Below are 25,140 nucleotides of genomic sequence, written 5' to 3'. Positions count from 1 at the left end.
GCAGATGGTGACAGCAGTCACGAAATTAAAAGACGCCTGCTCCTTGGGAGAAAGGCGATGGCAAATCTAGACAACATCTTAAAAAGTAGAGACATCACCTTACCAACAAAGGTCCGTATAGTAAGAGCTATGGTTTTCCCAGTAGTGATGTATGGAAGTGAGAGCTGGACCATAAAGAAGGCTGGTCGCCGAAGAATTGATGCTTTTGAATTATGGTGCTGGAGGAGACTCTTGAGAGTCCCATGGACTGCAAGAAGATCAAACGCATCCATTCTGAAGGAAATCAGACCTGAGTGCTCACTGGAAGGACAGATCGTGAAGTTGAGGCTCCAATACTTTGGCCACCTCATGAGAAGAGAAGACTCCCTGGAAAAGACCCTGATGTTGGGAAAGATGGAGGGCACAAGGAGAAGGGGACGACAGAGGATGAGATGGATGGATAGTGTTCTCGAAGCTACAAACATGAGCCTGACCAAACTGCGGGAGGCGGTGGAAGACAGGAGTGCCTGGTGTGCTCTGGTCCATGGCGTCACGAAGAGTCGGACACGACTAAATGACTAAACAACAACAACAAATGCAAGGAAAGCGTGAAATCTCTGTTTTTCAAAATCCATATTCTACCTGTGGAATCTTGAAAAGACCTAAGACGTTTGCCATGCACCAGGAGGTATCAGAGCTGAGTCCCCCAATGACTCCTATGACATTTTTCTGGATGCCACACCTGTAGTTGGGAACAAAGTGACGTGATTTAAAGATCAGGTCCAGAGTGTTTCGGTAGGTCATCTTTGAATCATAATAGCTATCATAGATGTGGAAGCCGAGAGAGACATTGGGCAACATGCTGGGATTCTCGTTGATCTCATCAACAGCAAAGACCAAAGCAAGGATTTGCTGGTAGAACTTTGTCAACACCCTGCAAATGAAGTGAGGTTTTGTTTGATGGGAAAATTAAACAGTGCACAGAATCTAGATAGGAGAGACTCACCTGCCTCCCTATAAAGAGAGGATGAAGCCAGCAAAGTTTATTTTCTTATTTGGGCAATCTAAGAATACTGTGTAATTTTAAAAGCTGTTGCATATTTCTTCATCTCTTCAGGAACCCGTGTTTGTTTTTGCCACCTTGAAAATTTAGGTATCATCAAAAACTTCAGTACCATACTACTTTGCTATATACTTTTCCTATTTTTTTATGCCATATCTTTTCTCTTTCTCCTACTCTCTTTTCTATCTCTCTTTACATAATTAGACTCAAAAAAGCTTATTGTTCATCGACAATATGCACATAGCCTTTATGTACAGATTTCTAATAAAATCTCTCCACACATTTAAAAAATAAAGTTCTATAGAATCTATCAAAGTTATTTTTTGGCAGATATAGCATATAAGGAATAATTAAAATAATATTAATTAACAGTTACTTACATTGGGGCATCAATGAAGTCCTGGGAAGGGTGTTTCTTGAAGGATAATTTGGTGACTATGTAATCAATATGAGATGCCATTGCACCAATGACCAGGTCACCTGGCTCATACCACTCGTGTGGAACATGAACAGGATTATTAGTTGTGCATTGAGCACTTTGTCCTTGGGACACTATATTGGGGAGCAGCAGAAGCAGCAGGAGCAACATCCTGATGGCAAATACACTTGTGTGCATGGACTCCCCTGCTTCTCTCGACAGTATTATTCCTCTCCTCCACCTGATATGAACAAGACACATTGGGTGGCAGCCGGCTCTGTCAGTTTGGCACTTTAAAGGACATGTATCCACCTTATTGTTAGCTTGAACATTGTCACAACAGAATGCCTTGGATACCAAATAAGATGCAGTGGTTTGATATGAAAGAGGGAAACTGATAACTGATAAGTAACAGAGCCCAGCCTAGTTGTCTATGGAGCACAGAGGAGCTTATAATCATTTCAAGCTTGCTTGTTGATTGTTTTTTTACACTGTGGCATTTGGCGGTTCAGTCAGGTAGATTGATTATTGTAATTTGAGTAATGATAGGGGAGAGAATCACTTGTGCAGTGTTTTTCGATTCTATGGCACATCAGCAGTACGGGAACTGCCAAAATATAACTATTATTAATTTTTAAATATATATATTTATTGATTTACCAATATTGTTCCAATAGCGACCTCAATATAACAATACCAATTTTATCTAATTAATGCAATTATGAATGCCAATTATTCAAATGTCAATTATATGATTTAATTAAACGTTTCCCCTTGCATGCTAAATTTGATGGCTTCATTCTTCTTCATTATTTCTGTGTTCCACTATGTTAATAACTTCCATTGCATTCCATGTACATATAGCAATCTGTTAGATAACAGCTACAGTCTTCTGATTTCTATTTGTGTTGGTATATTAGGTAATTTATAAAGTTTCAATTGAGGAACTCTAAGTGTAATCCTTATTTCTTCCTGCGTGTGACAATTTCCCCCCATGATGTTTTTCCGTCCTTATATGGTGCTGGATCCTTTATTCCTGCAACTGTTGATATTTCCCATCATGCCCTGAGAGAAGCAGTTATCCCACAGTTTCCAAAAGTCACTGCATCGCTTTGGCCTGTGATTCGGCTTCCAGTAAAAAAGCTGTGTTCTCCGTTTTTTTTTCCAGCTTAGGAGGAACGGTCTGAATCCAGACCGCAGATAGTGAATCCAAAAGCACCTATTACTGCAGCTGGTAGACAGGAAGCTGGATTTGCCAATGTAATTATATGTGTAATATCACAAAATCATAGGCAAGGAATGAACCTACAAGGTCAGCAGGATTGAGTTGAAATGGCCCCATCCTTTCCCTACTTCCACATTTGTTAGTACTGGGGCAGCCTTCACTCTCCCACCTATGTAACACTGATCAGACATGGTTTGCCATCACATTAACTGAATGGTGGCAGCAATTCTGGATAGCATCCTTGCTTTATCAAGAAGTGGGGGCACTGGATTATAGCATCAATGTGATATCAGATGCACACAAGGCGTGATGGAGAACAGCAAGAACTTGGAAAAGATGGATGCGCCAAGCTTGGTGCCTCAGTTACTGCTCACGTCCATGTGCCTGCTCTCACTTTAATATATTGCTCCCACTACACCGAACAACTTTTTACCCGAAGGCTTAAAAAAACAACACCCTAACAATCCCAGCATATCCTGTGGGGGATCTTTGTGAGGGGGATAACCAAAAAGTTGGAGTCTCAAGCAGGTGTTCTTTAAATAAACAATAACGATTTATTTTTAAAAGCAAGGTAGTATAATATAAGTCGAGAAACTTAGGTTACTTCAGCAATAATAATATGCTAGTTCACTTCAATTCAGTTTCTGAGGTTTGGGCTTTATAGTTCGGTTCCTTTCTAAGGCGGTACTTTCCTTCATTTACCCACCCCTTTAACAAATGCAGCTCCTGAGGTACTTTCAGTAATAGTCTTAAGGGCTCACCCCCTTCCTTCACTGGGATTTGGAAGTCTCTTCTTTCCTCAGAAGAGTCTCTCCCCTCCAGATTAGTTTGAGACCTAAGCAGACTCATCTCTTTCAGCTCCTCCTTCTCCTGTCTCACCCTCAGTCTCCCAGCAAGATCCGGTCCTATTACTCCTGCAGGACATTACACTCAGTCCTTCACTGTACACTCAGAGTGGATGTTTTATTCCAGAACCAACTCTCCCTCCTCCACCCTCCTATCCTATCTCCCTACCTGACTCCCAACCTCCCTCCTCAACCACCTCAACTCAACCCCACTCTTAACCACAGTCTAACCCCATCTCCCTTGAAATTGGCTCCTTTTAAACTCTCCCTCCTGGAACCACAGCCAATCAGAGGCAGCTGTTATTTATCCATCTTCTGGCAGGAGAAAAAAGTAAAAAGAAATACTTGTGGAACTAACATTTCTGTCACAATAGACACAACATTTTAGAAGGACTGGAAGAAACACTATGGACAGCATCTGCTACACATTGGAAGAACAAGGATGTAGTTTGAGTGCCTCATTTGCAGTTCTATGAATCAATGTGTCAATACAAATAGAAAATATTAATATTGCAGTTGTTGTATAAGGGATTATTATTTTGACTGGAATATAATAGAAATTAATAAGATGTTGGAATGCAGAAATAAAGGAAATCATCTAGCATGTGGGGAGGGGCACCTAAATTATATGATTCAGTATTTGAGTGCTTAGTATTAGTATTACAATTTGATATTGTTTTAATGATGCTATTATTGGATGGTAATTGAAAATTAATAAAAAAATGTATAACAGAAATAGACTTTAGAATCAACTTTAGAAACAACACATCTGTATTCTTAAAAATGGGCTTACTTGAGATATTCTCTGCCGCCTCTCTTTCAAACTGGTTAGAAGTATAATTCAGAAATAAAAGGTTTGTCCTATTAGTGTTAGTAATATCCAATGTGTTTTCCTCCAGATATTGCTGCATATCTCTGCTCCTTTTCTTTCTTAAAACTATTTAAAAAAACAAGGGAAATGGCTGTTTTAAACTTCTCCTTCTTCTATTCCTCAGCTGCCTTGTTGGTTAGAGATAAAGAATGTAGAGCCCTTAACTATTTCACAATGTTTTTTGTTTCTGGTTTTTGTCTTCAAGATGAATTTGTAGATACCATGAAGTAATTGATAAAAGACTTTTTATTAACAATCATTTATACAGTACATGTAGTACGTTGATCAACTGAACTTAACCATTTCTAAATGAAAAGGCTGAGAGTTTTGCTATTAAGATTCCATTTGCTTTAATTATACAGTAAGACATGACAGGTTAGTATAGTGGTAAGTATCCCCGCCTGTCACGCGGGAGACCGGGGTTCGATTCCCCGACGGGGAGAGGCAGCAATGTTTAAGAGACGCAGGTGGCACTGTGGGGTTAAACCACAGAGACTAGGGCTTGCTGATCAGAAGGTCGGCGGTTCGAATCCTTGCGACGGGGTGAGCTCCCATTGCACCGTCCCTGCTCCTCCTACCCTAGCAGTTCGAAAGCACGTCAAAGTGCAAGTAGATAAACAGGCACCGCTCTGGCGGAAAGGTAAACGCCGTTTCCGTGCACTGCTCTGGTTTGCCAGAAGCGGTTAGTCATGCTGGCAACATGACCCGGAAGCTGTATGCCGGCTCCCTCGGCCAGTAAAGCAAGATGAGCGCCGCAACCCCAGAGTCGGTCATGACTGGACCTAATGGTCAGGGGTCCCTTTACCTTTAATACATGACAGGGGTGTATGGAGTGTTAGGGAGGGGTAGTAATTCTAGCGGGGACCAAGTCGTGCTCCTTCTGGGGTAGTTTGTCTACCTCTGATCCCCACCCTGCACTCAGTTCTCACCTGTGGCTCCTAGAAATTGTCAGCTTGCAACAGCAGCCACATCCCATGAATCAGATAGAACTGGCTGGCTCCCTAAACCATGTGAGGGCAGCCAATGGGCCTCAAATCCTCAGTGAGTTAGGGAATTTCTCTGCATGCAAAGACAGGACATAGCAGATAAGAGCAAAAGTGGGCCCAATGCTTAAAAAGGTGGCTACTGCAGGTAGGTGGGTACTGCTATTAAGATTCCATTTGCTTTAAGTATACAGTAATACATGACAGGGATGTAAAGAGTGTTAGGGGAGGGGTAGTAACTCTAGTGGGAAACAAGTCGTGCTCCTTCTGGTGCAGTTTGTCTACCTCTGATCCCCACCCTGCATTCAGTTCTCACCTGGGGCTCTTAGAAGTTGTCAGCATTCAACAGCAGCCACACCCCACCCCAGAAAATACAACTGGCTCCCTAAACCAGGTGAGGGCAGCCAATGGGCCTCGAATCCTCAGTGAGTTGGGGAATTTCTCTGCATGCAAAGACAGGACATAGCAGATAAGAGCAAAAGTGGGCCCAATGCTTAAAAAGGTGGCTACTGCAGGTGCTGTAGAGGGAAATGAGGAGCAGATGGGTCTCGTAAACCTAGGAAGGGAGCCCACCTCTAGGAGAAGGAAATTTTGAACCTAAACCTCCACTGCTTTACAGCATTACTCATTACTCAGCATTACAGCATTACTCATTTGTGAAAAAGGCTTAGGGACTAGAACCTGAGGAAAAATCTGCACCCACTGCCTTTGGGACATCTTTGGCAGACAAAAGAGTTAAGGAGCAAACTCTACAAAGATCCAGAGCAGGAACTCGGAAAGTGATACCCGCCACCAAGTCCATAAGACTCAACAGAACCACAAATTCCACTGTCATTTATACCTTTCTTTGTGTTAGTTGCTCTTTGTTGTTCAGGTCAGGCCTCACCACAATAATGTAGCATTTAGGGGAGAAAATGCAAGCCAGTAACCCAGCACCAGAAGCAAAGATGGAGAAGATCTCCACAGCCACCATGTATTTTCCTCTGGTGCTCAAGTAGGTTGGAATGAAGGAGAGCCAAACACTGCAGAAGACCAGCATGCTGAAGGTGATGAACTTGGCTTCATTGAAGCTGTCAGGCAACTTCCTGGCTAAGAAGGCCACCGTGAAGCTGAAAGTGGCCAGTAATCCCATGTAGCCCAAAACACAATAGAACATGGAGACTGATCCTTCATTACATAGAAATATGATTTCTTCAGTCATTGAGTGCATATCCACATCTGGGAATGGGGGAGAGTTTGCCAGCCAGAGGACACAGATTCCTACTTGAACAATGGAGCAGGAAAAGACAATGGAATAAGCAAGTTCTTTGCCTACCCATTTCCTCATATTGGATCCTGGTTTGGTAGCCATGAATGCCAAACACACCAATATGGTTTTGGCTAAGATGCTGGAGAGGGCCACAGAGAAGACAATGCCAAAAGCAGTTTGTCGGAGAAGGCAAGTCACCATATTAGGTTTTCCGATAAACAGCAAAGAAGAGAGGAAACACAAGAGGAGGGAGATAAGGAGACCATAGGTGAGGCTTCGGTTGTTGGCTTTGACTATGGCTGTATTGCGATGCTTAATGAAGATGCTGAGCACCAGAATTGTGATTAGAGCGAATAAAAGTGCAGAGGAAGATGAAAAAATGGCCAAGGTTTCATCAAAGGCTAGGAAGTTTGGAATCTTAGGAATGCATAGATCCTGGCCGCTGTTTGGATACTGATCTGCTGGGCAACTGACACATGTTTCCATGTCTGAAAATACACAAACAGTATGTGACAATTTGAAGCAACCAAAAGTATTCTTAAGAATTTCACATCACTAGTCCATTTAGCATAGTGTTTTCTACATCAGAATGTATAAGAGCTTCAAGCCCAAATGCTTTTATAATAGGTGTATCAAAAATAAAACTTGTGTATCAATTCTGGAATTTTCTACATGGGTGACATCTTTTTTTTCTTTATTGTCTCCCTGCTTTTTCTTAGAGCCACATAAACAGTACAACAAAATGAGAAATGCATTACAGCTGAAATCTTTGGATCTCAGAAAAGTGAGTTTGGTAATAGTTTCACCCTATTGTCAAACAACCTCATTCTTAGAGGAGAAAACACCACTTCTATTCCACCCCAATTTTGTAGAAGTTGGAGGTAAAATATATTAGCTTCCACTTAAAAAAGAAATCTTCAAGATGCTTTAAAGATTAAAATATATTGATGTTATCTATAAACAATGAGAAGAACAAATCTGTTAATTTAAGCCTTCTCTCTTGTAGCAGTTTAATGTCAACAAAATTGCCAGGAGCCCAGAGGTTCTGCAGTATCTTAAGATGTCATCTCTAACCTTTCTCATTTGAAATCATTCCTTCTGGACATGGATCACAATCATAGCAGCAAAACTTCTCCCCCTCCTTCTTTTTCTTCCCGTAACCAGGATGGCAGTTGGCATTACATAGAGAAAGCGGTGGCACCTATGCAAAGAGATAGGAAGAGTTTAATATTATGATACTGTTTTCCAATATCAGGTGATTTAATAGTAAATAGGAATACTGATAGTGTGAAATGATCTGTAGGTACACAAGTGGCACACACATTGTGGTAAAAAGCTGCTGTTCTAAGCATCATACAAACTTAAGAAGATATCAGTATTCCCATACCTTAGTGAAGCGTCTGTTCCATTTGATTCTGTCTTCATTAATGGTGAGCTCTTTACCTGGAGGGGCCTGAGGATCCAACCTGCCCACTTTGATTCTGACGTAGGAATTATTTGGGAAAGTGACTAAGTTGGTAATATCAAAGCCAGCTGCTAACTCTCCATATTCATCTAATGTAATTTCATCTCCAGCACTGTTGTTGAATGAGATTCTCTGCAGGAATGAGTGGAGCTAAGTGGAAAGAGACTCAAAGTTGAACACTTCAGTTCACAACAAAGAGCATCCATATTTTTGTTGCACATACAGGAGGAGTAGGAAATCATGAATCAGTGCCAATTCAACATTCAACAGACTTGCATCAAGATGGCGAGACCATAGTCCTGGACTTCCGGGTTAGCGCCATCGTCTAATGGCGGATTCCCTCCGAGCTCCGGAGGGAATCGGCTCAGTAGGAGACGGGTCCTGCCGCGGCGGCAACGCGGGGACCCTCAGAAACCACAGGCGTTGAAGCCTGTGGACCTGGAGACTCGGTGGGCACCATTTGCCCCCCCCCAACCCGAGAAGGAGCCTTTTTAAAGGCTTCGGAATGGGGGACGGGGAGCGGCGTGGTGCTGAGAGTCGATTGCTTCTCCTACGGAGTGAAGCCGCATGCCATGGTCGGAGAGCGCTGACTTCTTCCTTTGAAAATTTGGACTAAAAGTAACAACCCGTGAGTAATACGGAATTTGGATTTTCAAAAGGAAAATTTTTGTTTAAATTCGGCACGATCGGGGAAAGCGCAAAGAGGAAGTCCGTCTCCCCGCCTTGTAAACAGCTTGAAGCAAGGACTAGATAACTAAGGTCAAGAGAACATCTTCTTTTTATTGGATAAAGATATTAATTGCACGATTTGGCAGTATAAGCAATCTTGCTGGAGGATAAGAGTTAATTTGGAGAGCTGAAGTGCCCCCCCCCAGGACCCGGGAGTGATCCACGAGAGAGAGCCTGTTGAGGAGACATAGAAGATTTTGACAGCTGTCAAACTAGCTGTCAAAGTTGGGAAAAAATAGAGAACTTTGTTTCTGGTGTCTTTGCTGGTTATATTTGTTACAATATAGTTATAAATTGTTGGAAACAAAGAAGAACTGAAACAAGTTAACTTGAATTTTGGGTTGGAACTGGAAGGAATACTAAATAACTAGAATCCCTCTAGAGGGGGTTCAGGGACATTACAAGAATGGCTGCAAGTGGAAAAATACAGGCTGAGCTGAACAAGGCTTTTTTTCTCCTGGGAAAGTTGCAAGAGCAAAGTGATGTTTTGGCTACAAGTGTCACAACTTTGAAGTCAACAGTAAATAAACTTACTGAGTTGGATAAGGACTTGACTCAAAAAGTCTATGCAGCTGAACAAGAAAAGAAATCTGAGAAGCTTGAGGAAGTGGAAAAAGTGATATATGTTGATCAGGAGAAACAAGAAGGAGGGGCTGTAATGTAGCAGATGGCAAAGGAGAGCCAGAGGCCTGTCAAGATGGATACAAAGGAAAATAAGAACTGGATGATGAAAATCTGGTTTGAATTGAAGAATGAAGAATGGAGAGATCTCTTCTTGTGGAGATCTGAAGAACTATGGATTACAAATTTGATCAAGGTGGAAGCTGGAGCTTTTGGGACATTTGGATTTAAATGGATTAAGAAACAAGATTTGAGCTCCACTTTTAAGTATGGAGGTCTGGCTGGACATTATGATCACAATATGGACATTATTGGGACAGAGCTTCTCCGAGATTTGGTGTTTAATACAAAGGACTATCAAAAAAACCGGCAGAGAGGAACTGAGAGAGAATTAAGAGCCTCGGACGTGAGGTCTCCAGGCTGATAGTAGATAGACTGATGGACATTGGTTGGGGATCGAAACCGGGAAAGGGGTGGGGGGTGGGGTTTGGGAATCCAAAGGGTGTACAATTATATTCTGATTCTTTTTATTTTGTTTTGCTATTAGTATAAAAATGGGGAATTCGTGGAAGGGAATTTGGGTCGACCTTAGAAAAAGGTTTTAAGTAGGAGTATTGACGTATAAAGACTGATGTATATAAGGTAAAATTGGATACATAAAATGAATTAAATATAATAATGAACTAAATATAATAAGGTTAAAAATTGGGGACAAGAACTTGTTGAACTAACAATTGGAAATGGAATACAAGAAGGGGAGGCGTGGGGAAATCATGGAAATAGGTTATCGAAAATAAGGATTGTAAATGTTGAGTGTTTTTAATTTTTTTTCTTTTTTCTTTTTTCTGGATTTTCTTGAAAATCTCAATAAATATATTTTTTTAAAAAAATAGAGAGACCATAGTCCTGCTTGCCTGAGTCCAGCCTTTGCCTGTATCCAAGAAAGGGAAGGAATTTGAGAAGTCATGTAAGAGAAGAGATGGGAGCTTATGTTCTCAAAAGATAGGAATGCAACATGAGAACATCGGACTGGACCTTTCCATAGTTTATAGAGTGGATTTGAGCATGGTTGGATGTTGGATGCAGAGGAGTGGTAGGAAGCAGCAGCTGGAGAACCCGAAAGGGACGCCCCAAGGAAAGGAGGCTCAGAGCCAGGGGATTGGTGGCAGGATGACAAGGAGTGGTCAGTGGGAGAAGAGGGAGCCAACAGGGAGGAAGAGGTGTCAGAAACAGAAGAGGCAACAGGGTTAAGGGAGCAGGAAGAGGCAGTGGCAGAGTGAAATCCAGACTCAAAGGCAGAAGAGGAGAATGGAGAAATGCAGGGTCTAGAGACAGTGATCAAACAGTTGCTAGCCTCTTCTGGGGACCTACCAGTGGGGCCAGAAACCCCTGGTGATTGGCAGACAGGGAAAGATGAGGAGCTGGGGACAGGGCCTTCCAAGATGTGCCCAGGTAGTGGCAGCTCCCTGGTGGGCTCCTCTTCTCTCTTGGATATGAGGATCCCTGCAATAGCTAGTGCCTGGTGTTGGGGTCCTGGTTGTTCTCCCTTAGAATTATGTGCCCAGGGCCAATGGGCCCCAGGCCCCCAACCTTACACCACTGGGTAACTGGACAGGTAAGAGAGACAGAGAGAATTGGGTAGGGTCTTGAGATGGTGATCACACAATTGCTAGCCTCTTCTGGGGGTCAGCCAGCAAGGCTTCAGGGCCCAGAAACCCCTGGTGGTTGACAGACAGGGAAATATGAGGAGTTGGGGATGGGGCCTTCCAGGACGTGTCCAGGCAGCGGCAGCTCCCTGATGGGCTGTTCTTCTGTTTTCTTTTGGATATGAAGATCCCTGCAATAACCAGTGCCTGGGGGTTGGGGTCCTGGTTGTACTTGCTCAGAATTATGCGCCCGGGGCCCCCAATCTTACACCACTGGGTAACTGGAGAGGTAAGAGAGACAGAGAGAAGTGGGGAGGGATATTTGGAGAAAACGGAGGGGTTTGCAGCATGAAGGAGGTAGTTGTTTGTAGTCTGTTGCTTCTGAAAGTCTGTGTCATCTAAAGTCTGTTTAGTATCATTATAGGAAATATTCTAATTCCCATCTTTCATACAATAAATTTACTTAAGGTTCATTTTTAATTTCCTAAGTTTTATTCTTTTATTTCTTTACTGATGATTAAATGCCAACTATCATACTGTACCAATGCAGTGAATGCTTTGTAACAGAGAACATTACCTGCCAAGGTTCTACATATTGAGGAGAGAGTCTTCCCCTAGCACCTCTCCATTTGCAGATGACTGCAGCCAAGTGCATGCTATTTAAGGCATGTGCCAAAGCATAGACAGCATTATAAACACTGTAGCTGTGGCCAGTCATGCTCATTTCAAAAAATGGTGCAGGAAGGCTCTCTAGCATCTCCTCTCCAGTACACATGGTTGCTGAGAGAGTGGAATTTGGAAGTGAACAACTGAATGCATCTTCCCAGAAATCTTGGATAAAACCATCTGTCTCTGTCCAATGAGGGTATACATTCTGAAGAAAGTCTTGAAAGTTGTGAATCTCCTTGGAGTGAATTGCAAAGGATATTGCACCATGGAGCATTCGTACTTTAACATTAATTTTTTTTTGAAGGCTATATAATATGAAATCAATTTCGGTAGTTGTAATCCATACTTTTCCCACATGTGACTTCTTTTGAGGAAATAGTAGCTGAGTTAATTCCATTATGATTAAAGCACTTGACAACCATATACTAAATCTACTTTCTCCATATAGAAGAATTGCATTGGCTCTGCTGGTTGTGAAAGTTGGTAACAAAATCCTTGAGTCCTCCAGCATTTCTAGGAAGTTACTGTTATAATGTATATTGGGTTTAACGCTTTCTGTGAATGCCGAACAGATTCCATTCTTGAAAAGCATTGGCTCAATTGTCTGTAAGAAACGTTCCCCAGCTTCATTAGCTGGAGTGATGAGCCCAACCCATTTCCATCTGAAATGCAGAAATAACTGGATAATTCCCTGATACTGAAGGTCTTCATTGGGGACCATGCGGTAAAAGGAAGGGAACTTGGTTCCATCATTTATGGCTGGTTCAAATGAACCGTATGAAATCTGGAAAAAGCAAAAGCCAAACGTTTTCAAGTGGAAACAAGAACTCCTGATACTCCAATTTATTCAAATATAAACATGTGCATGCACGCACACTAAAAATATTGAATATATATTGAATCTATATCCCAAGTTTACCAAGTTTAGGGACAGCACCAACTCCAGCTTATATAGGAAAACACAGATAACCTTGCTCCATGTTTTCTGTTGATATTTATTATTATTATGGCATCATCACAGCTTCATTCTTGTACATATTGATTGTATCGAAGAATAGGGGAGCATTTGGGGGAGGAGCTTCCGGTGAGCTGCGATGGAGGATTCCTGAATTCCATCACTGCCGTACATTTTGGAATCAGAGGCTGAGATGGGAGTAATCAGCCTCCCTACATTCCCCAGGATGGGGAGTGGCAGCTTATCCGCAGATCGCCCAACACCTGGCCCCAAATTCAGAAGGAGGGGGGCGCTGCGGGCAGCTGGGTGGAAAGCCTGGAACCTTTCTTGGCAACTCTCCAAAGTCGCCTCCATTTAGCAGCAAGCTTCTAATTCTTAAGATGAAAAACTGGATTTAAGTTTTGGACATGATCTGAGCGAAGGTGAAGAAACTACTCTTCTAATTAATTCATCCACTGAGGTGCTAAAAAGGATTTGAACGGAAAAAGGATAAACATCTATGTTGACTTGGTATGTTGGAACTGAAAGGGGGGGGGGTTGAACCTCCTTTGTTATTATATTTTGTTTTGCTATGCTATGTGGCAAAATCCTCCTCTGAAAGAACCAACTCCATGATTATTTATAGCAAGCGAGACTGGAGAGGTGGTGTATTTGGTGATAGAATCATTAGTCATTAACTGTGTGGAAATAACAATTATTCAAAGGTGGAAAACCAAGTTCAAAGTATTCGGCTGCAGATATATTTGGAAGAGGATAAAGACTTTCCCAACTTTGATTTGGAGAATGACTGGAGAGACGCAAAAAAACCCTTGGGAAGTTTGCCTGGAATTAGAATCGGAATGACGCAGCTCCAACTAAACGAGCGGCCATGACCGAAAGTAGATCAGAAGAAGAAGAAGAGTTTGGATTTGATATCCCGCCTTTCACTCCCCTTCAGGAGTCTCAAAGCGGCTAACATTCTCCTTTTCCCTTCCTCCCCCACAACAAACACTCTGTGAGGTGAGTGGGGCTGAGAGACTTCAAAGAAATGTGACTGGCCCAAGGTCACCCAGCAGCTGCATGTGGAGGAGCGGAGATGCGAACCCGGTTACCCAGATTACATGACTACCGCTCTTAACCACTACACCACACTGGCTCTCAGCTTGTCAAATTAAATGCAGAGCCTTTTAATATCTTACTTAATATTTGCATTCCCAGTTTTATATGGCAAAACCTTCCCTGGACAGGTTAACCATTTGAAGGACAGCTGGTCTTAAAGCATTGGGCAGATGCCTTGCTTTGATTTTATCTGGACTGACTTGGCTGCTGCCCAAGTTGAGAAGATTTTTGGACTGGCTTGGTGGAAACATCATTTTGTGAAGAGACATCGTGAACATACAGAGGGAACTCGGGATGTAAATTCCACACAGAATATATTGTTTTGTTTTATCTCGCTTGTTTGGAGGCTGTGAAATGTAATAAGTATTAACAACAGAATGATTTATGGGAACTATCGTGAAAATTAAGAAAGCAGCAGAAGTATGAGATGATCAGAACCACCCCGGCCTGAGAACATGGGAAGATACCTCCAATTTTTTTTATATAATTTGGCCTAATATTTGGACTGTTTGATGGTTGAATAATATGTATAATTTGGAATATTTAATATGATTTTATTGGATTGTTAAAGTGGAAAATTTAATAAATATTATTTTTTAAAAAAAGAAGAATAGGGGAGCATTTATAATGTCTCATGTCAATATACTAAGTGGATGATTAAGCAAAATTCCAAGATGGAAGTGGAGTGATAGAAATTGTTGACCATGTACTTTTGATCTGTAAACCTTGTAATGAATGTAGGAAGCCATTGATTCTCTATCTACTAAGAACTCTCTCAGGAAGATTTCCTGGGAAATCCTGAAGATCTCTATTAGATTGTGAATACTATTCATCTCTGAGCACAACAAACCAAATCATATAAAATGTCAGTAAAATACTGTACCAGCACTATTTAAAACAACTAAAATGAAATGCAACAATGCAGCGGAATAGCACAATGCTGACACCACTATATAACGCTCTGAAGTGACAAATGCCAGAACAACAGCAAGAAAACACTTTTTCAATTAGCCTCTGAAAGTGAACAATGTTGATTAACATCATACTTTGGGAAAGGACTATCTTGATTTTTAAGGGGAAGAATATTTTTAGTTAATGTGTTCTCAGCTATTTTTGCCTATGAAGCCAATGTCAATGTCCTATATTCAGTAGCTCACAGGAAACCAGTGCAGTGCGTTCAGGATTGTTCTATATGAACCAGTCTAGGTGCCTCCTTTACAAACCTGGCAACTTTAGAGAAATCTTCTATTACATCTATTAAACACAAATTGCCCTTCTTACACACATTGTTGGATATGCATATTATGGCCCTTTTACTTTGTCTATTTCCCCACTCCATATTTATGAATCAGTAGATTCCTAATGCAAGGAAAGTATGAAATCTCTGTTTTTCAAAATCCATATTCTACCTGTGGAATCTTGAAAGGACCTAAGACGTTTGCCATACACCAGGAGGTATCAGAGCTGAGTCCCCCAATGACTCCTATGACATTTTTCTGGATGCCACACCTGTAGTTGGGAACAAAGTGACGTGATTTAAAGATCAGGTCCAGAGTGTTTCGGTAGGTCATCTTTGAATCATAATAGCTATCATAGATGTGGAAGCCGAGAGAGACATTGGGCAACATGCTGGGATTCTCGTTGATCTCATCAACAGCAAAGACCAAAGCCAGGATTTGCTGGTAGAACTTCGTCAACACCCTGCAAATGAAGTGAGGTTTTGTTTGATGGGAAAATTAAACAGTGCACAGAATCTAGATAGGAGAGATTCACCTGCCTCCCTATAAGGAGAGGATGAAGCCAGCAAAGTTTATTTACTTATTCGGGCAATCTAAGAATAATGTGTAATTAAAAAAGCTGTTGCATATTTCTTTATATCTTCAGCAACCCATGTTTGTTTTCGCCACCTTGAAAATTTGGGTATCATCAAAACTTTGACTACTATACTATTTGGCGATATGCTTTTCCTATTTTTAATGCCATCTCTTTTCTTTTTCTCCTACTCTCTTTTCTTTCTGTCGTTATAGATTTGGTCTTTTTAAAAAGCTTATTCTTCACTGACAATATGCACATAGTCTATATGCACAGAGATTTCGAATAACATCTATCCACACATTTAAAAAAATAAAGTTCTAAAGCAATTCCCCCTTCAAATCAATCAAAGTTATATTCAGTCAGATACAACATATAAGGAATAATTAAAATAATATTAATTAATGGTTACTTACAGTGGGGCATCAATGAAGTCTTGGGAAGGGTGTTTCTTGAAGGAAACCTTGTGGACTATGTAATAGATATGAGATGCCATTGCACCAATGACCAGGTCACCTGGCTCATACCACTCGTGTGGAACATGAACAGGATGATTTGTTGCGCATTTAGAACTTTGTCCTTGGGACACTATATTGGGGAGCAGCAGAAGCAGCAGGAGCAACATCCTGATGGCAAATACCCTTGTCTGCATGGACTCCCCTGCTTCTCTCGACAGTATTATTCCTCTCCTCCACCTGATCTGAACAAGACCAATTGGGTGGCAGCTGACTCAGTCAATTTGGCACTTTAACGGACATGTATCCACCTTATTGTTAGCTTGAACATTGTCACAACAGAATGCCTTGGATGCCAAATAAGATGCAGTGGTTTGATATGAAAAAGGGAAACTAATAACTGATAAGTAACAGAGCCCAGCCTAGTTGTCTATGGAGCACAGAGGAGCTTATAATCATTTCAGGCTTGCTTGTTGATTCTTTTTTTCCACTGTGGCATTTGGAGTTTCAGTCAGGTGGATTGATTATTGTAATTTGAGTAATGATAGGGGAGAGAATCACTTGTGCAGTGTTTTTGGATTCTATGGCACATCAGCAGTAGGGGAACTGCCAAAATATTACTATTATTATATTTAAAATATATTCACTTATTGATTTACCAATATTGCTCCAATAATGACCTCATTATAAGAATACCAATTTTATTTAATTTATGCAATTATGAATGCCAATTATTCAAATATCAAATTATTTAATTTCATTAAACTGGCCCCCATGCATGCTAGATTTGATAGCTTCATTCTTGATTATTTTTGTGTTCTACTATGTTAATAACTTCCATTGCATTCCATGTACATATAGTGTCAGGGAACTGCCATCGGAGGAACCGGTGGTGAAAGGGATCACGCAGGCTGGGAGAGACTCAGCAGCTGAAGCAGGAACCAGCAGAGGGAGAGGTGGGTCTCTGGTGGAAGGGCTCACGCAGGCTGGGAGAGACTCAGCAGCTGAAGCAGGAACTAGCAAGGGGAGAGGTGGATCTCCGAGGGAAAGCGAGCAGGGGGGAGGGCTCAGGGACTCTTCCAGCGAGAGCAGTGGGGGGGTATCTGAAGCTCCCATAGGGAGACCCACTCCTCGCCGGAAACTGTCACGCCGTGAGTCCAGAAGACGTGTTTCCGTTAAGGAGCTTTTATGCTGGAAACGATTCCGAAAGCAACCACTGTCGGAATCTGCAAGTGATTAGAGCAGTCATGTCTGAGGGGCTCTGTCACAGACAGAAGTTTGTGGGCTGGAATAAACTCTGTGGGATTACGATTTTACGCACAAGCAGCTCATCATCCCATCACATATAGCAATCTGTTAGATAACAGCTACAGTCTTGTGATTTCTATTTGTGTTGGTATATTAGGTAATTTATAAAGTTTAAAGTGAGGAACTCTAAGTGTAATCCTTATTCTTTCCTGCGTGTGACAATTTCCCCCCATGATGTTTTCCTGTCCATATATGGTGCTGTAACCTTCATTCCTGCAACTGTTGATGGTCCCCATCATGCCCTGGGAGAAGCGGTTATCCCACAGTTTCCAAAAGTCACTGCATCACTTTGTCCTGTGATTCGGCTTCCAGTAAAGAAGCAGTGTTCACCATTTTTTCCAGCCTAGGAGGAGCGCTCTGAACCCAGACTGCAGATAGTGAATCCAAAAGCATCTATTACTGCAGCTGGTAGACAAGAAGCCAATCTTCCAATGTAATTATATTTGTAACATCACAAAATCAGAGGCAAGGAATGAACGTACAAGGTCAGCAGGATATCTAGAGTTGAGCTGGCCCCATCCTTTCCCCGCTTCCTAATTTGTTAGTACTGGGGCATCCTTCACTCTACCACCTATGTAACACTGATCAGATATGGTTTGCCATCACATTAACTGAATTGGAAAACATAGATGTGACAAGCTCGGCGACTCAGTCACCGCTCACGCCCATGTGCCTGCGCTCACTTAAATATATTGCCCCCACCTCACCAAACAACCTTTGACCCGAAGGCTTAAAAACAAAACTAATTATCCCAGAATATCCTGGGGGGGGGGGATCTTTGTGAGGGGGATAACTAAGAAGTTGAGTTTCAAGCAGGTGTTTTTAGATAATCAATAAAGATTTATTTTTAGAACAAGGTTGTATAATACAAGTAGAGAAACTTAGTTTACTTAAATAATAATACTCTAGTTTACTTCAATTCGCTTTCAGAGGTTTCGGCTTTATATTTCAGTTCCTTTCTAAGGCGGTACTTTCCTTCAGTTACCCACCCCTTTAACAAATCCATCTCCTGAGGTACTTTCAGTAATAGTCTTAAGGGCTCACCCCCCACCATCCTTCACTGGGTTTTGGGCTTCTCTTTTTAACTCAGAAGGGTATCTCCTCTTCAGATTAGTTGGAGACCTAAGTAGACTCATCTCTTTCAGCTCCTCCTTCTCTTGCCTCACACCCAGTCTCCCAGCAAGATTTGGTCCTTTTACTCCTGCAGGACACTGGAGTGGATGTTTTATTCCAGAACCAACTCACTCTCCTCAACACTCTTTATATTTCAACCTGACTCCTATCCTATCTCCCTACCTAACTCCCAACCTCTCCAGCCTCCCTCCTCAACCACCTCAACTCACCTCCCCTCTTAACCACACTCTAACTCCATCTCCCTCGAAGTGTGTTCCTTTCAAACTCTCCCTCCTGGAACCACAGCCAATCAGAGGCTGCTGATCTTTAAGCATTTGCTGGCAGGAGAAAAAAGTAAAAAGAAATACTTGTGGAACCAACTTTTCCGTCACAATAGACACAACATGTTACAAGGATTGGAGGAGACACCACAGACAGAATAACTGCCACACACTGGAAGAACAAGGATATAGTTTGAGTGCCTCATTTGTAGTTCTATAAATCATTTAATGTGTCAACACAAATAGAAGTTATTAATATTGCAGTTGTTGTATAAGGGATTATTATTTTCACTGGAATATAATAGAAATTAATAAGATTTTGGAATGCAGAAATAAAGGAAATCATCTAGCAATGGGGAGGGGCACCTAAATTATCTGATTTGGTGTTTAAGTGATTAGTATTAGTATTACAATTTGGTATTGTTTTAATGAGGCTATGATTGAATGGTAATTTAAAATTAATAAAAATTATTATAACAGAAATAGCATAACTAGACTTTAGAATCCACTTTAGAAACAACACATCTGTATTCTCTGAAGCCATTTGGCTTATTTGAGATATTCTCTGCCACCACTCTTTCAAACAGGTTAGAAGTATAATTCAGAAAAAAAGGCTTGTCCTATTAGTGTTATAATAATAATAATAATAATAATTTATTATTTATACCCCGCCCATCTGGCTGAGTTTCCCCAGCCACTCTGGGCGGCTCCCAATCAGTGTTAAAAACAGTACAGCGTTACATATTAAAAACTTCCCTGAACAAGGCTGCCTTAAGATGTCTTCTGAATATCAGGTAATTATTTATCTCTTTGACATATCCAGTGTGTTTTCCTCCAGATAATGTTGCATATCTCTGCTACTTTTCTTTGTTAAAACTATTTTTTTAAAAAAGGGAAATGGCTGTTTTAAACTTCTCCTTCTTATGTTCCTCAGCTGCCTTGTAGGTGAGAGATAAAGAATGTAGAGCCCTTAATTATTTCACAATGTTTTTGTATCTGGTACCCTGTGTTGTCTTCAAGATGAATTTGCAGATTACATGAAGTAATTGATAAGAGACATTTTATTAACATTCCTTTATGTACAACATTCATCAACTGAACTTAACCATTTCTAAATTAAAAGGCTGAGAGTTTTGCTATTAAGATTCCATTTGCTTTAAGTATACAGTAATACATGACAGGGATGTAAAGAGTGTTAGGGGAGGGGTAGTAACTCTAGTGGGAAACAAGTCGTGCTCCTTCTGGTGCAGTTTGTCTACCTCTGATCCCCACCCTGCATTCAGTTCTCACCTGGGGCTCTTAGAAGTTGTCAGCATTCAACAGCAGCCACACCCCACCCCAGAAAATACAACTGGCTCCCTAAACCAGGTGAGGGCAGCCAATGGGCCTCGAATCCTCAGTGAGTTGGGGAATTTCTCTGCATGCAAAGACAGGATCAGACTGAGTGAGTGGATGAAAGCAATAGCAGGTCCAATGTTCAAAACGATGGCTACTGCAGGAGCTGTAGAAGGAAATGAGGGGCAGATGGGTCTCGTAAACCTAGGAAGGAAGCCCACCTAGGAGAAGGAAACTTTGAACCTAAACCTCCACTGCTTTACAGCATTACTCATTTGGGAAAATGGCTTTGGGAGTAGAACCTGAGGAAAAATCTGTACCCACTGCCTTTGGGACATCTTTGGCAGACAAAAAGGTTAAGGAGAAAACTTTACACATATCCGGAGTAGGGACTCGGAAAGTGATACCAGCCACCAAGTCCATGTATTCTAAGACCCAACAGAACCACAAATTCCACTGCCATTTATACCTTTCTTTGTGTTAGCTGCTCTTTGTTGTTCAGGTCTGGCCTCACCACAATTATGTAGCATTTAGGGGGGAAAATGCAAGCCAGTAACCCAGCACCAGAAGCAAAGATGGAGAAGATCTCCACAGCCACCATGTATTTTCCTCTGGTGCTCAGGTAGGTTGGAATGAAGGAGAGCCAAACACTGCAGAAGACCAGCATGCTGAAGGTGATGAACTTGGCTTCATTGAAAGTGTCAGGCAACTTCCTGGCTAGGAAGGCCACCGTGAAGCTGATAGTGGCCAGGAAGCCCATGTAGCCCAAAACACAATAGAACATGGAAACTGACCCTTCATTACAAAGAAATATGATTTCTTCAGGCATTGATTGCATGTCCACATCTGGGAATGGGGGAGAGGTTGCCAGCCAGAGGACACAGATTCCTACTTGAATAATGGAGCAGGAAAAGACAATGGAATAAGCCAGTTCTTTGCCTACCCATTTCCTCATATTGGATCCTGGTTTGGTAGCCACGAATGCCAAAACCACCAATATGGTTTTGGCTAAGATGCTGGAGAGAGCCACAGAGAAGACAATGCCAAAAGCAGTTTGTCGGAGAAGGCAAGTCACCATATTAGGTTTTCCGATAAACAGCAAAGAAGAGAGGAAACACAAGAGGAGGGAGATAAGGAGACCATAGGTGAGGCTTCGGTTGTTGGCTTTGACTATGGCTGTATTGCGATGCTTAATGAAGATGCTGAGCACCAGAATTGTGATTAGAGCGAATAAAAGTGCAGAGGAAGATGAAACAATGGTCAAGGTTTCATCGAAGGCTAGGAAGTTTGGAATCTTAGGAATGCATAGATCCTGGCCGCTGTTTGGATACTGATCTGCTGGGCAACTGACACATGTATCCATATCTGAAAATACAAAAACAATGTGTGACAATTTGAAGTAACCAAAAATATTCTTAAGAATTCCCTCCTCACTAGTCCATTTAGCATAGTGTTTTCTACGTCAGAATGTATAAGAGCTTCAAGTCCAAATGCTTTTATAATAGGTGTATCAAAAATAAAACTTGTGTTTCAATTCTGGAATTTTCTACATGGGTAACATCTTTTTTTTCCTTTATTGTCTGCCTCCTTTTTCTTAGAGCCACATAATCAGTACAACAAAATGAGAAATGCATTAAAGATGAAATCTTTGGATCTCCGAAAAGCGAGTTTGATAAGAGTTTCACCCTATTGTCAAACAACCTCATTCTTAGAGGAGAAAAGACCACTTCTATTCCACCCTAATTTTGTAGAAGTTGGAAGTAAAATATTTTAGCTTCCACTTAAAAAAGAAATCTTCAAGATGTTTTAAAGATTAAAATATATTGATGTTATCTATAAACAATGAGAAGAACACATCTGTTAATTTAAGCCTTCTCTCCTGCAGCAGTTTAATGTCAATAAAATTGCCAGGAGCCCAGAGGTTCTGCAGTATCTTAAGAGGTCATCTCTAACCTTTCTCATTTGAAATCATTCCTTCTGGACATGGATCACAATCATAGCAGCAAAACTTCTTCCCATCCTTCTTTTTCTTCCCGTAACCAGGAAGGCAGTTGGCATTACATACAGAAAGCGGTGGCACCTTTGCAAAGAGATAGGAAGAGTTTAATATTATGATACTGTTTTGAGGAATTTATCAAATATCCAATATCAGGTGATTTAATAGTAAATAGGAGGACTAATAGCGTGAAATGATCCGTAGCTACACAAGTGGCACATACAGTGGGGTAAAAAGCTGCTGTTCTAAACATCATACAAACTTAAGAAGATGTCCGTATTCATGCCTGAACCATCCAACCTTACAGTTGTGTTAGAATTCAGTCTGATTCCGTGTGATTTCACCCCTGGCTAGGCCTTTTGATGGAGTAACCACTTAACGGCATTTGCTTCAAGGAGTTCACATGGTGTTCCTTTGTGGTGGCACAAGGAATTAAAGGTAAACCATTATAGTGGTTCTTCTCCTACCTGCAGGGTCAGTACAAGAAACTAGCAATAGGAAATCATTCCATGACTTTTGGGTTTTGGGTTGTGGTTTCCTGTTAGGCCACATCCTGTCTCAGAGAGAAATGCTTTGGGTTCCTATGCCTGACCTGTTCTGGGAGGAGTTGCATTCCATTTGAAGCAAGAGGTCTGGGAGCACTCCTCTATTCTAACTCATCACTAGTCTGAAGTGGTTTCAAGTGCTAGTGAATTTCAAAATGAATAATGTGTGAAGTGCTTTTGTTACATCCCATTTTGTGGATAACCACAAATTCTGGGTTTTCAGGGACTGTGCCATTATTTCCATACCTTAGTGAAGCGTCTGTGCCATTTGATTCTGTTTTCATTAATGGTGAGCTCTTTGCCCGGAGGGGCCTGAGGATCCAAACTTCCCACTTTGACCCTGACATAGGAATTATTTGGGAAAGTGACCAAGTTGGTAATATCAAAGCCAGCTTCTAACTCTCCATATTCATTGAATGTAATTTCATCCCCAGCACTGTTGTTGAATGAGATTCTCTGCAGGAATGAGTGGAGCTAAGTGGAAAGAGAATTGAGGTTAAACGCTTCAGTTCACAATGGAGAGCATCCATATTTTAGTTGCACATACAGGACGAGTAGGAAATCATGAATCGGTGCCAATTCAACATTAAACAGACTTGCATAAATATATTATGAAGAGATGAGACCATAGATCTGCTTGCTTGAGACCAGCCTTTGTCAAGATCCAAGAAAGGGAATGGATTTGAGAAGTCATGTATGAGAAGAGATGGGAGCTTATGATCTGGAAGGATGGGAATGCAACATGAGAACCTCGGACTGGACCTTTTCATAGTTTATAGAGTGAATTTGAGCATGGTTGGATGTTGGATGCAGAGGAGTGGAAGGAAGCAGCTGCTGGGGAACCCCAAAGGGACACCCAAAGGAAAGGAGGCTCAGAGCCAGGGGATTGGTGGTGGGATGACAAGGAGTGGTCAGTGGGAGAAGAGGGAGCCGACTGGGAGGAAGAGCTTTCAGATACAGAAGAGGCAAAAGAGGATGCGCCAGACTGAAATCCAGACTTAAAGGCAGAAGAGGAGAAGGGAGAAAAGCAGGGTCTAGAGACAGTGATCAAACAGTTGCCAGTGTCTTCTGGGTACCTACCAGTGAGGCCAGTATCCCCTGGTGATTGGCAGACAGGGAAAGATGAGGAGTTGGCGATGGTGCCTTCCAAGACGTGCCCAGGCAGTGGCAGCTCCCTGATGGGCTGCTCTTCTGTTTTCTCTTTGATATGAGTATCCCTGCAATAACCAGTGCCCTGCCATGGGCCCCGGGCCCTCAACCTAACACCACTGGGTAACTGGACAGGTAAGAGAGAATGAGAGAATTGGGGAGGGATATGGAGAGGAAACGGAGGGATTTGCAGTGTGAAGGAGGTAGTTGGCACAGCTACAGTTACGTGTAATTTTTGATAGTCTATTGCTTCTGAAAGCCTGTGTCATCTAAAGTCTGTTTAGTATCATTATAGGAAATACTCTAATTCCCATCTTTCATACAATAAATTTACTTAAGGTTTATTTTTAATTTCTTAAGTTTTATGCTTTTATTTCTTTACTGATGATTAAATGCCAACTCACATAATGTACCAATGCAGTGAATGCTTTGTAACAGAGAACAATACCTGCCAAGGATCTGCATACTGAGGAGAGAGTTTTCCCTTAGCACCTCTTCTGTTGCGGATGGCTCCAGCCAAGTGCATGCTATCTAAGGCATGTGCCAAAGCATAGACAGCATTATAAACACTGTAGCTGTGGCCAGTCATGCTCATTTCAAAAAATGGTGCAGGAAGGCTCTCCAGCATCTCCTCTCCAGTACACATAGTTGCTGAGAGAGTGGAATTTGGAAGTGAACAACTGAATGCATCTTCCCAGAAATCTTGGATAAAACCATCTGCGTCTGTCCAATGAGGATATATACGCAGAAGAAAGTCTTTAAAGTTGTGAATCTCCTTGGAGTGAATTGCAAAGGATATTGCACCATGGAACATTCGTATATTAATATTAAAGTTTTTTTGAAGGCTATATAATATGAAATCAATTTGGGCAGTTGTAATCCATACTTTTCCTTCATGTGACTTCTTTTGAGGAAATAGTAGCTGAGTTAACTCCATTGTGATTAAAGCAAATGACAACCATATACTAAATCTACTTTCTCCATGTAGAAGAATTGCATTAGCTTTGCTAGTTGTGAAACTTGGTACCAAAATCTTTATGTCCACCATTTCTAGTAAGTTACTGTTATAATGTATATTGGGTTTAACTCTTTCTGTGAATGCTGAACAGATTCCATTCTTGAAGAGCATTGGCTCAATTGTCTGTAAGAAACGTTCCCCAGCTTCATTAGCTGGAGTCATGAGCCCAACCCATTTCCATCTGAAATGCAGAAGTAACTGGATAATTCCCTGATACTGAAGGTCTTCATTGGGGACCATGCGATAAAAGGAAGGGAATTTGGTTCCATCATTTATGGCTGGTTCAAATAAACCATATGAAATCTGAAAAAC

The 25,140-nt window shown here is 41.5% G+C and overlaps 2 protein-coding genes across 2 annotated transcripts; both read right to left on the bottom strand.

Annotated features, from left to right (window-relative positions):
* Nucleotides 1-603: 603 nt before the first annotated feature.
* On the bottom strand, nt 604-12,484 carry LOC114583465 (vomeronasal type-2 receptor 26-like). The gene is made up of 6 exons (XM_077918003.1): nt 11,672-12,484; nt 8,021-8,248; nt 7,708-7,834; nt 6,226-7,121; nt 1,423-1,535; nt 604-913 (listed from the first exon to the last, which is right to left on the bottom strand). Exons 1-6 carry the CDS (start codon nt 12,482-12,484, stop codon nt 604-606), a joined length of 2,487 nt encoding a protein of 828 aa, XP_077774129.1.
* Nucleotides 12,485-20,545: 8,061 nt separating this feature from the next.
* Nucleotides 20,546-25,068, bottom strand: LOC114583463 (vomeronasal type-2 receptor 26-like). Its single transcript, XM_077916704.1, has 4 exons — nt 24,259-25,068; nt 22,908-23,135; nt 22,074-22,200; nt 20,546-21,485 (listed from the first exon to the last, which is right to left on the bottom strand). The coding sequence occupies exons 1-4, from the start codon at nt 25,066-25,068 to the stop codon at nt 20,584-20,586; spliced, it is 2,067 nt and encodes a 688-aa protein (XP_077772830.1). The 3' UTR covers nt 20,546-20,583.
* Between the last annotated feature and the right edge of the window lie 72 nt (nt 25,069-25,140).

Source organism: Podarcis muralis, chromosome 13, assembly GCF_964188315.1.
Source record: "Podarcis muralis chromosome 13, rPodMur119.hap1.1, whole genome shotgun sequence".
In the NCBI taxonomy this organism is placed as follows: domain Eukaryota; kingdom Metazoa; phylum Chordata; class Lepidosauria; order Squamata; family Lacertidae; genus Podarcis; species Podarcis muralis.
The sequence above is the reverse complement of the archived record's forward strand: the minus strand, read 5'-3'. Positions and strand labels throughout refer to the sequence as shown.